The sequence below is a fragment of the Spathaspora passalidarum genome (assembly GCF_000223485.1).
Source record: "Spathaspora passalidarum NRRL Y-27907 unplaced genomic scaffold SPAPAscaffold_4, whole genome shotgun sequence".
NCBI classification, from domain to species: domain Eukaryota; kingdom Fungi; phylum Ascomycota; class Pichiomycetes; order Serinales; family Debaryomycetaceae; genus Spathaspora; species Spathaspora passalidarum.
The window spans coordinates 1,287,557-1,302,558 of NW_006767428.1; the positions used below are offsets into that span (position 1 = coordinate 1,287,557).

General features: G+C 36.5%; 4 protein-coding genes across 4 annotated transcripts; 1 reads left to right on the forward strand and 3 right to left on the reverse strand. All coding sequences in view use genetic code 12, as the record gives it.

Moving 5' to 3' along the window:
• Positions 1-2,217: 2,217 nt before the first annotated feature.
• Positions 2,218-3,404, forward strand: OP4 (Op4p; the record flags this gene model as incomplete). The annotated part of the gene is made up of 1 exon (XM_007375681.1): positions 2,218-3,404. The coding sequence occupies one exon, from the start codon at positions 2,271-2,273 to the stop codon at positions 3,309-3,311; it is 1,041 nt and encodes a 346-aa protein (XP_007375743.1).
• A 270-nt stretch (positions 3,405-3,674) lies between these two features.
• CHS3 (chitin synthase) lies at positions 3,675-7,382 on the reverse strand (the record flags this gene model as incomplete). The annotated part of the gene is made up of 1 exon (XM_007375682.1): positions 3,675-7,382. One exon carries the CDS (start codon positions 7,296-7,298, stop codon positions 3,675-3,677), a length of 3,624 nt encoding a protein of 1,207 aa, XP_007375744.1.
• A 1,345-nt stretch (positions 7,383-8,727) lies between these two features.
• Positions 8,728-13,461, reverse strand: MON2 (Mon2p; the record flags this gene model as incomplete). The annotated part of the gene is made up of 1 exon (XM_007375683.1): positions 8,728-13,461. One exon carries the CDS (start codon positions 13,459-13,461, stop codon positions 8,728-8,730), a length of 4,734 nt encoding a protein of 1,577 aa, XP_007375745.1.
• A 235-nt stretch (positions 13,462-13,696) lies between these two features.
• On the reverse strand, positions 13,697-14,965 carry SPAPADRAFT_61539 (uncharacterized protein; the record flags this gene model as incomplete). Its single annotated transcript, XM_007375684.1, has 1 exon — positions 13,697-14,965. The coding sequence occupies one exon, from the start codon at positions 14,963-14,965 to the stop codon at positions 13,697-13,699; it is 1,269 nt and encodes a 422-aa protein (XP_007375746.1).
• Positions 14,966-15,002: the final 37 nt, after the last annotated feature.

Sequence of the window (15,002 nt, forward strand, 5' to 3'; positions counted from 1 at the left end):
AGTTAAATTTCTTTTTTTCGTAAAAATGCAATGGCTCACAACGGTTGATCTCCGGGCACAATCCAACTCCACGGGGGAATGGATCTGTCAGCCGCCGCAACATAGACTTTTAACCGGCTGGCCACGGACATACTCTCCTAAAAGAGCGAACTCCACTGCAACGCCGATCTTGAACTAAATTATTATGAAATTGTGGTGCAATTTATTAATCAATGTCGTATCAAATAAAAATGTGTCGTGCGCGGTTCAAAAATATCGGACAATGATCAAGAATTTCATTGATCCCGCCTTGGCTCTTACTGGTCGTCTGTTTGTAGCAGTAGCACCGCTACAGCATATCTGTTTGATCTGGCGTACTGGTTGGACACTTTTCTCAATGGAACATTGAATTGAAATCAGGCATGATTTTCTACAATTCATTTCACCATTGTGGTTTCTTCCATTTTTCGCAACCAAATTGCAAAAATCTAAATCTAAAATCTGACATCAATTGAATCTTCACATGGTAATATTATTTGTAGAATAAACAATAAAAAAGACACACACACACATCACATTTTAATTCAATTACATATTTCTGTCTACAATGCAAAATATTAAAACACATGGTCAGGACGTACACAGAATACTGATAATGAAATCGTAACTAACAGTATTAGCTATGTTTATTACCAGCTTTATAATAAAGCTTCGAAATGGTATCTACAATGCTTAATTATATCTCCAGCAATGAGTATTGATTCAACATATAGATGTCAGATTGTGTTAGATCGACGAGCCTCCACCTTGTTGTGCATAAACTGTGGTTGTTGCGTATTCATGCTTACAATAGTTTTTTTTTTTTTCCCTTTGGTAAGCCAAAAGATATCTAATCACCTAAGCCACTCATACTTAGCGAACGATCAAAATTAGCTTCCCAATTGGCAACAGCAGACACCTTTCCCTTTTAGTCAAAACCATGTGATACAGCGATGAACTGACCAAGTAATAGCCGAGCTCAACTCCTCGTAAGGAGTTTGCTAGAAATGCAGTATTGTTTTGGGACAATTACATGCTAAATATATTTGCCCAATATGGGATAAATTTTGTTCATTGTTCTACTGGTTCTCTACGAATAGGTAATTTCTTCTCTTCCTATTATAACCCATCCCTGACAAGTAGAATCCAGCGTTGTTACCGTAAAACTTATTACCCAATATAGCACCCATATTTCTATTAATAGAATACGAACGTAAACAAACCGCCTGACTGCATCTTCTGTAATCCTTCATTGTTTCCTTGGGGAAGCAGGAAAACCAAATAGCAATCCCATCCTAACATTGATTTATCCAACTTAAGTAAAACATTTTTTTACCCGATCTGCATTTTCAATTTGAATTTCCATATTGGCTTCCACACATTATGATGGAATAACGGAGATGCAGCTTATACTGCTTATGAAACTGTAACCATCAAAATTGACGTAATCAATCTCTTGGATTAAGCTCGTCATATTCCATCTTGAAACACAAAAGTACTATACTTGGCCAAAAAAATAACGCTATTGATAACGATTTGAGGCTCAGTCAAGCAAAAACAAGCCTAAAGTAGTTTTGTTTATTTTTTTTTTGACAGTACGAAGTCAATTTCAAACAATTGTTTCTATCCTAGAACAACTTTTTGCGAGGAAGGGGGCTTGCCTGATTCCACGATCTAAGTAACTAAATGTTTATAAGGGAGGAAACAATGGTTATTAATTTCCCCGATCCGGTAAAACCAAGCCTGGTATATCCATTTTGTTTTCCCAGAATACGAAAGCAATTGCGGCTCAACCATTATTATTTCGACATATGATGAGTTGAGCACAATTACAAGCGTTTTGACTCAATTGGAATACTATTGTCTCAATTAGAAGTTGCGAAATTGAGTTTTTTTGGGTGAGCCGAAGAAAAAAAAAATTAAGCAAAAACTTCCTATTCCGGAAAGTGAGTGGCTGCAACATTCCGATTTCCAGATTTGGAAAAGAAGTTTGTTCGTCAATCGTAGAACTCCCTTAGATTTTGCGGTCATTGTAGTAATAAGCTTACAACACCAAGGCAATACTTTCCTAACTAAGGCAATAACTTTACTGAATTGATTCCTTAATGGTAATTCCTAATTAACCCTCCCTTGGGTTTCTTCTGCTATAAATATACACTAGAAATCCTAGTTTAGATTTAATTATGTTCTTTTTTAATTATCTATTACAACACCTTACATCAAACAATCTCCCCTTATCAACAATAAAAAAAATGAAGTTTTCAACCACCGCTGCCTTAGCTGTCTTGGCCTCTAGTGCCTGTGTTTCTGCTGCCCCATTGGACATGAACTCTTTTGGTTCCGATCAAACCTTGGTTAAGAGAGAACAAGTCAATGAAATTTTGGAAATCCTCCAAGAGATTCAAAACTTCAAGGCTAAGAGAGATGTCACCGACAATGAAGAAGAATTGATGGAATTACTCAAGCGTGAAGGTTCTGCTTTCAGTGATTTGATTTCTAGTATACTTAATTCTGGTCTTATCAAGGATGTCTTCAACAAATTGATTAGTGACCCAACCATTATCAATGTCATCAAGGGTGTTGTTCAAGCTGCTTTCAAAACTGCCGCCGTCCAAGGTGTTGCTTTAGCCAAAGCTTTGTACAACTCCGGATTATTGGGTGATATCTTCAACAAGATTGTTAATGACCAAGGTATAAAGGGTGCCTTCTTAGATCTTATTAAGGGATTCTTGTCTAACGCATCTGCCATTTTCTTCCCATCTGCTGCCCCAGCAGCAGGTTCTAGTAAGAGAGAAGAAGTCAAGTTTGAATTCAAGAGAGAAGAACTTAAGGAAATTACCCTCCCAGAAGGTGAATACCTCGACAAGAGAGACCTCGCTGATGTAATTGGATTGATTGTTAATGCCGTCAAGAGTTCTGGTCTCGTCCAACAATTGATTCAAAAGGTGTTTGACAATCCACAACAAACTATCGACTTCTTGACCTGGGCATTCAAGACTGGTACTGTTGCTGCCACTGAAGTCTACAACTGGAGTAAGGAAAGTGGTGTCTTGGACAGCATGTTGAACTACATCAAGGCTAACGGTGGAACTTGGGCTGGATATCTCGGTAACTGGCTTAGCGAAGCCCTCAAGAACGGTACCGTCACTCAAAGTGATCTTCAACAAGCTGCTTCTGCACAACCAGCAGCTGCAACCACTACAACCGCTGCTACTGCTTCCGGTACCGGTTCGGACCCAGTCCTTTCCTCATTGGCTGCTAAGTACGGTCAAAAGAAGAGACAACTTTACTAAACCTTCGTCTAAACATACCCGCGTTATATACTTCGATACTAGCTATGATTTCTTTAGGTATTTATTTTTAATTTTAATTGTTTACTGATTTATGAAAATACTAGATAACTGTAGAATGCAATAGTTGTGGACAAGCATCGTGCATAACCCAGGATTATTACCACATTTATTTGTTCCAATAAAGTTAAATAGTTTATAAATTCTTAATAACTTAAACACAACTTTTTCTTTGAGCTAAGTACAGAATTCATAGCTTACATCTGAATACTTCAAATATTACAACCTTTATTTTGATATATATATATATATATATATATAAAGTATACATGAAGAATAGTCTAATAAAAATAAAACAAACTAACCTTAATTTGATCCCGATGAAGAATATTGTGAATAATCTTCCTTAACTTGGTCTGCATTTGAATTTGCAGGATTCCAGGCAGCCGAAGGAATACTCAAATTATTCCCCACTGCTCCTGCCAACATTCTGCTTTCATCATTACGACGATCACGTTCCCATTCACGCCATCTCTTCATAACAATCTTACTTGGATCAAACTTACCTTCCACGGTAGAATGGTCTCCTTTATCACCACCAGCAACAGTTCTGGTTTCACCCCAACTGAAATCATCAAACTTCCAGAAGGCATAACTTGGCAAAACAAAGTTCCAAATTGGCAAGGCAAAAAGATAAACGAAAAAGTAAAAAATGTATGACAATGAAGAAATTGTAATCACAATAAGTAACCCAGGTAGACCAAAAATAACACCCAATAAGACAAGGGACATAATTGGAGTAGGCTTGGATATAATTGCAACCACAACAACATAAAAGGTAAACGTAATAGCAGCTGGTAAAACCAAAGTACCCACCAATTCAATAAAAATAACAAATTGCATCGAGAAACAGAATGTACCACATAAATCATTAACCAAAACCAATTCCATTAAATTATGCACAGTGGAGTTAATCCATCTACGACGTTGGGATAACAACACCTTAAACTTATCAGGAACAATAGTCTTACATGCAGCCTTGGGTACGAAAACTTGCTTTCTCTTGGGGAAAGTACGCAACATCAATGATGAAAGATAACGATCTTCACCCAACAACAACAAATTCTTTCTATGCAAAGTATCAACAACGTTATCAGAATATCTTTCCACAATATCAGGATTGGCCAAAATAGGAACCCAATACCCATCTGAACCCTTTGGAGCCTTGATTCTATACATACAGAAACAACCTGGTAAACAAGTAACCCCACCAAAGATAGATTCAAACGCCTTGGCTTGATGATGTGAAATATAATATTCAAAAACTTGAATGGCAGTAACCCACGATTGAAGCTTGTTGGAAATCTTTGTTTCACCACACAATCCCATAATCAGAGGATCCTTAACCATTTCAGCAACCATATGAGTTAAAGAATCAGGATAAACTCGAGTATCGGCATCAACCATTAGAACAATTTCATAAAATTCTGTCATCAACCCAGTGACTCGCCAAATATTTTGTAAAATTTCGTATTCCAAACTAGTCATTCTTTCATCAAATACAACCTTTTGTAAAAATGACATCAAAATAATTTGAGAATCACGCTTACCTCTGTTACCAGGCTTGGCAGCACCGGCTTCTTCAGGAGCACCACATTTAACAATAGTAATCATAGGAACACGTTGTTGTTTATCTTGAGGAATAGTATCGTCATCGTACTTGTAGAAACCAGCATAAACCTTGGCCATATTATGACGCTTACTACCTTGAGCAACAGCAACATAAGAATAAGCCTTAACTTCATCCTTGGGGATAGTCAAATCTTGCATCATTCCCAATACAATATCTGGGGTAGTTTCATCATTTCCAGAACCCTTAATAATACCATCACAAATAACCACAATCAACTTGTGAGAATTTGGATAATCAGTAGTAGCAATAGAATCCAAGGTAGTTCTAATACCTTCTTCATCTTCAGAATAACATGTAACTAAAGTCATAGTGTGAACAAGAGGATATGCAAATGGCTGATATTCAACAGGTGGTTGAGGAATAATATCAGGATGGATAATATCAGGAGATAACCCATGGATAGGATAACCATCCATTCCGTCAAATGGATTGAAAGTACTCATTGGTCTATTCAACAAATCAGTAGATGATCCTTGGTCGGTCAAATAAAGAGTAGATTGCTTTCTAGTATTATGACCACCCTTTTTATAACCTTGACGACCTAAAAGTGCCGCTTGAGTGGACATGGTTGTGTATCTAAATGTTTTAGAAAGAGCTTCTGGGTTATCATAATATTGGGATAAATCACTGGTAGGAGCAAGGGATAACTTTTGAGCACGGTTAAACACATTTTGTCTATTTGTTTTAGCAGCACGATAATTTGCACGAGCTTTAACAGGGACAGTTTTGATTTGATCACCAATGGCCATGTTATCATTACGTGTCCAATTTTCAATATCCTTGTTTCTTGAAGCCATAGATCTTTTATCGTATTCAGTAGCACCCTGCTTTTGGGAAGTAACCCATCTAAACCACAAGGCCATAACGAACTTGACAAAAACAACCGATAAAATGAAAACCAAAGAAACATACAACACAATTTGAGATGCAATACATCCAATAGTATCAGAGTCAACGGTTCCAACTTTGATAATTTCCGATAAACATCTTGCAGCTTGACGTTCATGTGCGTCAGTTAAAACTAAAGAAATATCCAACCCTTGATAAGTGTTATCATTTCTCAATTTAGTAAATAAATCTGGGTAAGTAACATCATCACTTTGAATCCAATCCAATAAATTAAGATCCAAAACATTTCCAGAATAGACAACCAAATTTCTTGAAGAGTTTCTAATATCATCCCAAGTGAAATACACATCACCGGCTACTTTTAAATTATAATAAGCTTGACGAGCAGTTGGACTGGTGTGACATGCGTAACCAGCATAATATTCTTCAGTCATATTTGGAGCAGTAGAACCATCTTGATCAAAAAGACGACATGGCATATACCAAGCCAAGTTATTATCATCATCATGAGGAATAGTACAGTTATCACGAGGAACAATCAAATTCTTACAATTTCCATTGACATTTTGGAAAAGCATAGACGCATCCATACCACCAGCATTAGTTGGTGGGTACAAAATATTCGACCCAGCAGGTATATTGGCAGCAGGAGGATGTCTAGAATGGGTCAAATCAAAGGATCTACCATTGATAATTAAAGAACCAGAACTAACCTCATTAATTCTAGTTCTAACTTGTTGACCAGAACATACAGTTCTGGTGAAACCAAAAGTTAAGTAAGCAACAAAAGCACCAACATAAATGATACAGGAAATCAATCCCATTTTTTCTCTCCAAGCAAACTGACGTTCTTTTGTTTTTAACCCAAAGAGCCTCATCAATGGAGGAGGAGCCCAAAAGGTAATAGCATAACAATAAACCTTCCAAAAGTAAATATTGCTCTTTTTGGCGTTGGAATCGTCATCATCGGTAGCTAATTTTTTCGAAGAAACAATAACGTTGTTTTTGTGTTTGCCTTTAAATTCATCATTCAAACCATACACTTCGCGCCCACCTTTCAAGTCATCGTTACTTGTGGTACGAGTGGTTGAAGATTCTCGTTCTCGTTGACTGGGCACTGGAGTGCCAGCGCTCACATCAGGAGAAGCATTATGGATATCCATAAGAGGTATGCCTTCATCCTCATCCTCGCGAACCAGTTGTTGTTGTCTGAGAGATCTAGACCGACTTACCTCATTGGAAATTATAGGGTCCAAACCGGTAGAAGAAGGTAATACTTTGATATGATGGGACTCTTGATTGGTGACCTGGGTGTAATGATATCGAGGGTGGTTTTGGTTAATACGTGTTCTTTCAGGTCTGATAAGGGACTTCTTTCTTCCAAGTCCGTCGCCTGATTCGGGATCAAATTCCCTATAACCCTGAGGACCAGAATTATTGTAGGACATTGTTTAAATGTTTGATTCGTAGTAGTTGAAACTAGTCAGAACCGGAAACTAAAGCAGTAGTGAACTAACGAATGGTTTGTTAATAAACAAAAGGAACAACCAAAGGGGAAAATTTTTCTAAATTAATAAAACCCAAAAAAAGAATTCTTAGCGAGTACACTTGGAATAGCACAACACCAAAAAAAAAAATAAAAAACAAAAAAAAATAAAAAATCACGTAGATCAAAAATAAACTTTTTTTTTTTTGTCTTAGTGAATCCTAAAAATAATTCTTTGTATGTAATAGGGATCTATAATTAAAACAACCAATAATTACAACCTAATTTCTGGTGCTGTAAGCGAAGATTAACCAAAATAATAGTTTGTAATCTCTTTCAAATGAGTTGTAGCCACCACACGTTTGATTGATTGTGGTGTAGCGTGGTTTTTATTGACGGAATGTTGTGAAACAATTCTTGTTTTGCCCTAAACGATAAGACAGTTTAATTCTTGTTGCCTTGCAGGTATAGATGTGTGCTGAAAGTATCTAGATCTATACTTTCGACTGATTAGAAGAATCTAATAGATTGGTTTGGATGAATTCACTCTAGAAAAAGGAAACAATACAATAAAAGGAAAGCAAGATTGTTGGTTGTAAAAGATTTGTATGGGATTTCTTTTTCTTTTTCTTTTTCTTTCCATAGATCAATAAAGCGTTAAGACAATAAACACTGCAGTTTTTTTTCTTTGCTTATTAAAAAAAAAAGTGGCTACTACAAAAGTTATAAATAGAAACACAGGGCGCATAATTTGCTCCGGTTTAACCATGAAATGAGGTGGCACTGCACGACATATAAATAGAAATTTCAAATAGGAATGTGACAGTTGTTACACAAATGATAACGTCGGTAACTAACAGACTTTTATCCCGATTAGTCCACTGTGTCACCACATGTGTCAAGGAATGTTACCTTGTAAATAATCTTGACAACGACATGTGTGTGGGTTGTTACAATGTCGCACTAAGTTTCAGGTATGTACACAAAATCAGAACCCAGATGATTGCGTGTCTCAACCAAATTATTTCACCACCTCCTTTTTGACACCAGTGCACGACCAACTTTACGCGCCGGTGTCACCCACTTAAGCATGATAATTTAAGTTCAAACAAGATTACATTTTACAGGAATCAGATGAAACGTGTAGACTATTTATTTCCAGCCACAGAAGTTCTTAATAACTTCATTTTCTTTATAAAACAGGAACAAATTCGTATAATTGTCGAATCAACAACACCGAAAGCCCCCATTGTTCTCCTTCGAGGTCAATTAACTCAATTGGGAAAAAATCACGATGCAAAGTGGCTGCGAAAATAAAAAAAAATAAAAAAGAAAAATGTCGCTTAATTATCGACCTAAAAAAATACCTCTATCATTACTTATAAATGTCTCTATACAACAAGTGTATCTAATACCTTAGTCAACTTATAGCCAGCCCCATCTATCCTGGTAGCATAAGGTATCAACTTGATTAATAATCGATACAATTTTGTTTGGTTAGTTTTGTTGTCATGTTCTCCACGCAATTCACCTAATCCATTCAAGATAATCATTAACTCTCGTTGTTGAACAATCGGTATAGGACATTTGTACAACAATCGTTGATCGCTAATAAATCTTCTCAGGCAGAAACTGGCCCTGGCCACCAAAAATTTCTGACTAATAGTCTGCAACTCTCTGGTTGTTCCTGAAAATGACGGTTTTGAGAACTTAATCAATTCTTGCAAACATGTAATTCTCGACTTGTAATTGTCATACTTTACCAATGGGGTTGTCGTGCCAAATACTTCTTCAAATGGGTAGTTTGTAAGTTGTTCAATCAATTCGTCACTGGAATTGTTGTTCTTATATTGATCAAATACCGTTTTTTCCCATTCGTTAAACTCATACAAAAAGGAATTATCATAAAGAATCTCAACATACTCAGAAAGCAATTCAGTTGAGTCATTTTTAGTACGCGCTAACAAATTAGGCAATATTAATTCACTTAGTTCCTTATATTGTTCGATCTTCACATCTTGGTTTTCTTGTGTCGATTGGAAACAAAGTTTTATATCTTGGATAATCAATTTCCACATCTCGTCATCTTGTACACTAGAGTCATGTGCAAGCAATTGTTTTATGATGAAGTAAATACCCTGATTAGCCAAAATCCAAGCAGGCTTTTCTCGTGACTTTACTCCTTCTGCGTGATTATCAATTATTTCAATAAACGATTTCAAGCACTTAAGAGCACCGCGATCTTGAATCAATACCAGGAATTGGGAATCTTCAAACAGATTTAACTTTTCCAATAAAATCTCAAGAGAAACATGTCCCAAGGCAACAAATGTAGGTAATTTGAATTTATCAGTGATGAGCTTGTTGCTGGTTAGCTTCGATTCAATTCTGCTTCTAATACCAAAAGGATAAATGATCATAACACCCAATTGCTGAATTACTAATGATTGAATTGCTGGACTTTCTTTAACATCGATAAGATTCAAATTTTCAATAACAGACGCTTGTAAACTAGTTGGCTTAACATCGTCCAATTGATTGGTAGGAAGAATAGGATACCTTGCACATTTGTTAAACATGTTTATAATTGTATTGGCCTCATCCAAAGTTAACTTAGAAATGATAATCTTGTACAAGTCAGGGAAACATTTCATCAACTCTACCAAACATTCCTGGTACTTTATATTGATAAAGTCATACTCAACAGGAACTTCAACCCACAACCTAAACACCATGTTTCTAATCTCCGTCAAACTACCACTAAGTTCATAAACACTTACTAAAAGATCATGGAATGACTTAAATACTTGTAATTTTAAATCAACAGAGTTTGATGACAATAATCTCTTGAGATAATCAATCAAAGCTTGCCATTTAACAACAATTCCTTCAATTTCCTTATTCCTCATGAATTTGTTGTACAAGGAAGTAAAACCATCCAACATCAAATTATAACTTTCAAGTACTGTTTTATCGCCTACTTTCCCAAATTCGTCTGGTTTAGGGATCATACTAAATAGCTTAGGCAATACAATTTCATAAATCAAATCCCAACAATTACCAAGAAGACTTCCGTGGACATCAATAATTTGGAAAAAAGTTTGAATTGACCCATTCTTTACTTGAGCCCGTTCTTCAACTTGTGATATCTTGGTAAGACTGCTCAACAAGTAAATATCAAGACAAGTATACAAATCAAGCGATTCGGGCAGGCTGGTGATAAACTCAACCAACTCCGCATCCAGAACTACCGATTCTGGAATGTGTTGTTTGGTTCGTTCTGTACTAAACATGACGATTCTTGATTTCAACGAATCACTAATGAGCCAGAAGTAGCTCACGGAACTGAATGAGATGTTTAAATCATATTTTTGATCAACAAAGTTACCCAATGTATCAATCAACAATTTGTATTGGTCAAATGGAAGTGATGATAAGAACTCATCCAAGATTAATTTAAGCGTATCATACGATTTTTCAACCAATAATCTAAACTTATCAGCAGTTGCTCCATTCCCACTAATTGTGAAGGGTAAATTAAGAATATGAAACACTTTATTCCATGATTTCTGGTAGAATGTATCATACTTGTCAATTAATTCATGCAAAGTAGTCAAAATAGTCAAATAAATGTCAGTTTCACAATTCAAAACAAGTAACTCCTGGGCAAGACCTAAAGTAACCAAACTATTCAAATACTTACCAAGACTTTCCAATGATTTCTCTGAAGTAATATGAATGGTTTCTTCATCATCTTGTTGTTCAAAACCATCATGTGATACTGTTTTAATAACATTAGTGAATGCTTCTGTGATGGAAATCCTAACGTTGGAATGCAAGGTGCGACAAGAACCCAATTCAATAAAATAGCCTTGAATCAACTCCCACGATTTATTATCTTCAATTAAAAACTTCTTCCCATTAATCTCACAAACTTGAACCAACTTGTTCAAAAAATAACTCTTGTTATAGGGGCATGTATGCAAATCGGTATCTTCTTCCTCTTGTTTGCCTTCGCCAATTTCTCGATTAGACAAACTAGTCAATGAATCAACAACATCATAATATGAATCCACGTTATAATCACCAATACTCTCAAGCAATTTTTTCATAGACGTTTGAACATTAACTATATCAGCATTGGATAAATCGGGTTTCTTTCCATCAGGGCCGGCCATTTTCACTTTACCTCTGATATACCCAAAGAATTCATCATGACCATTAATGAAATAATCACACCATTGGAAAGTGACCCAAATAATCGTCCACGACGACTTCAAAGTAGATCCAAGTGAAATTGCCAAGTTTGCCAAGGCTCTAATACAAGTTATATGACGGGAATTGAAGTAACGAGAATGAACCAGGGAAGTACTAATGTCAGTCTCTTCTTTCACAACAGCACCATTTGCATCATTCAAACTGGAACTAATTGTTTCAACAAATCCAAACCCAAATGGCTGCTTTCCTGTTTCAGGTGTAGGCGATCTACCCACTTCTTTATGAGGTATGTTATTTATGATTGCTCGGGATAACGTGAGTAATAAATCATCACGAATTTCGACCAAACCAAGTAATCCAGTAGTATGGGTAAACCTTTGCATTGATCTAATTAACAAATGGAAACATTCTTCATCCATGATGGTGTAAATGAATCGGTGATACAACCCGGTGATTTCCTTGGCAGTTCTGGAAATAAGTGCATTTATCAATTGAACATCTTCCTCTAAATCGGCAGCACCGGGGCCCTCTGACAAACTGGCCACGAAATTTGCGATACCTTCGCAAAACAGAGTAAGAATGGTATGAATCAAGTATATTGTGTATGTAGGAGGGATTCCCGTGGGTGGTTCTGACTTGTCCAAATGATCGAGTATCAGAGTCTTTAAGCCGGATGTTGACTTTGAAAGGTAAACATGCTGCTGGTCTGAGGAAACACTCCATGATTTAGGGATTGGCCTTATTTCTTCTTGAAGTAATTGTGAATTGTTGGAGAGGTAAGTACCAAGAATAGTCAATAGTTCCAAAACCACATTCTTTTTATCTTTATTGTAATCAAACTTTGTATAGATACTTTTCATGACTTGGAAATCTGAAAATAACCCCTTGAATAGTTCCAAGACTAATACCTTTTCCCAATCTGGTTCGACAAATTCCCCAGCAGCAGTATTTCCACTACCATCAAGAAGAAGATGGTTAAGGAACGATAATACTACTTCACTTTCAATTTCAAGGTTCTCCAATTGAGTAGATAACAACACGTAAATAATCCTCATGGTTCTATCTACGAGTGGGAACGGCTTAAGTGGGGAATTCAAAATTCGAAGCATTGATGGAACCACTTTGACTCGTAAAAGGTACGCCAATTCCTGGTGTTTGAGAAAAATGGTGGTATGACTGGCGATTATATTTTCCACTATTTCCAATACTGACAATAGTTTGATATGAATGGATTCCTTCAAGTATGTCGGTTTTTCATTCTCTATAAAGTGACACAAGTCTTGAAAGATAAGGTAGCCTTCATTAGACAAGTCATCCACAGTTACAATCTCATCATTGTCAATCTTGATTTGATGAGTTCCTGCAACGCCCTCAGGCAATTCCTTAATCTTGTCATAGATATTACTAAACAATTGTTGTAAAGTTGCTGAGGCAGTGTTTATAACAACTGTACTCTTATTGTTGGCCGTCAAGCTGGAACAAATTTCCAATAGGATCAACAACAATTCACCAGTAAATTGTTCACTGTAACTCTGCATGAAACTGGGCAAACATTGTAAGATCCTCAATTGAATATCAATAGCCAAATGAGAAGCTTCTAGAAGTGCATTCAACAATTCTTTTAACGTGTCAATGGGGATCAATTGCGCCATAATCAATTTGTGAATGATAGAAAGGGAAATCGTGGTGAGTTTTGCATTTCCTGATTTGCAAGCCAATATGACCGGCCGCGTTATTTCTTGTTTATGTTGAGGTTGTGAAATATCCTTGATTTGTATGTCCCAACTAGGATACGATTTAAGTGCTGCTACTGCTTTATCACAAGCATGTCTTGTTTCGGTGAATCGACGTTTAGATTCAGTGGAGAGGTTTGTAAGCTCTCCGATTAGCAGATGAATACTGCTCATGATGGAAACTGTATTGGACGACGACCAGGTAGAAGCGAATACGTAGACAACTTGGCAAAACAAAAATGAAAACACATTTTCAATCGGAGGTGGGGTCACGTGGTTCGATATTATTGTGGTGAGAATTTAGTACATCCGGTCCCCGGTATTGCTCATGATATACATATACCCTTTTCAACTCATTAATGCATTAAATATTAAACTTCTAAATAAAAAGAAAAACAGATTTCATACTTTAACACCAAGTATGGAAGATTCTATGATACAAGGGTTTGGCTTTCCAAGCTTCAGCGGCTTCAAATTCTTCTTGTGCCAAAAGTTCGGTATCTACAACAACTCTACCGGTAGTAACATCCATATCTTCGGCCTTGATGTACAAGCTCCAGTTTCTAGTCCAGATTTTGTGACCAATGTACATAACCAAGACAATTGGAGCAGCAAGATAAGCTTGGAAGAAGGTTGAGACTTGTAATGGTTCAGCGCCAATTGGATACAATGCAATGTAAAATTGAGCAAGTAAAATCAAAACATTGAGGAACATACAAAAGTAAGCACCGTAATCACCACCAAATGACTTGAATGGCATATTGTCACGAGAAATACCTTGTACCTTACATGCATAATTAACTCTAACTTGTGCCAATGAGATAGAAAACCAAATGAAAATACAGGCCAACCCACTCAAGGACAATAACCAAATGAACACAGTCTCTTGATTCTTGGAAGCACCAATAAATCCAATCAATCCAAATGCTAAGCAAATAAGAATAGAAATCATTGGTCTTCCCTTTTTGTCAACATATGTCAAGAATTTAGGACCGTATCCACATTCACCCAAGGCAACCAAAGGCTTATATGATGCAAAAACACTGGCGTTGGCAACCGACAAAACTGCCAAAAGGATAACAACATTGAAAATTGAAGGCAAAACCTTAATACCACCATTGGAGATAGCAACAACAAATGGTGAAGCAGATGAACTAGAATTACCAATTAAATTTGGATCGTCGTATCTAACCAAAAAACAAAGTAAGATAATGGTAAGTAAGTAGAAAATGGCAATTCTCCAAAACACTTGTTTGATAGCCTTCTTCATGGCTCGACGAGGGTTTGGAGATTCTGCAGCTGCAAGAGCAACCAATTCGGTACCGGCGAAACTGAACCCGGCGTTAACCAAAGTGTTACAAGTTCCCTTAAACCCGTTTACAAAAGGTGGGTGCCAGTTTGCTCCTCCAATATAACCTTGATTACCTCCTCCGGCAATAAGAATAACAGCCAAGATACAGAACCCAATAATTGCAATCACTTTGATAACTGAAAACATAGATTCACCATAACCGTACCCTTTAACACCAAATATGTTAATTGCACAAATTACAACGAAAAATATAGACACCCAAACAGCTGAATTGATATCCTTGTTCCAGTATTCAATTGTCATAGCAGCCGAAACCAACGAGAATGGAATGGTAACAATCCATTGCAAAAAGTAATTCCAACCCATTGAAAATGCCCATGACTCATCAATGAATCTCGAATTG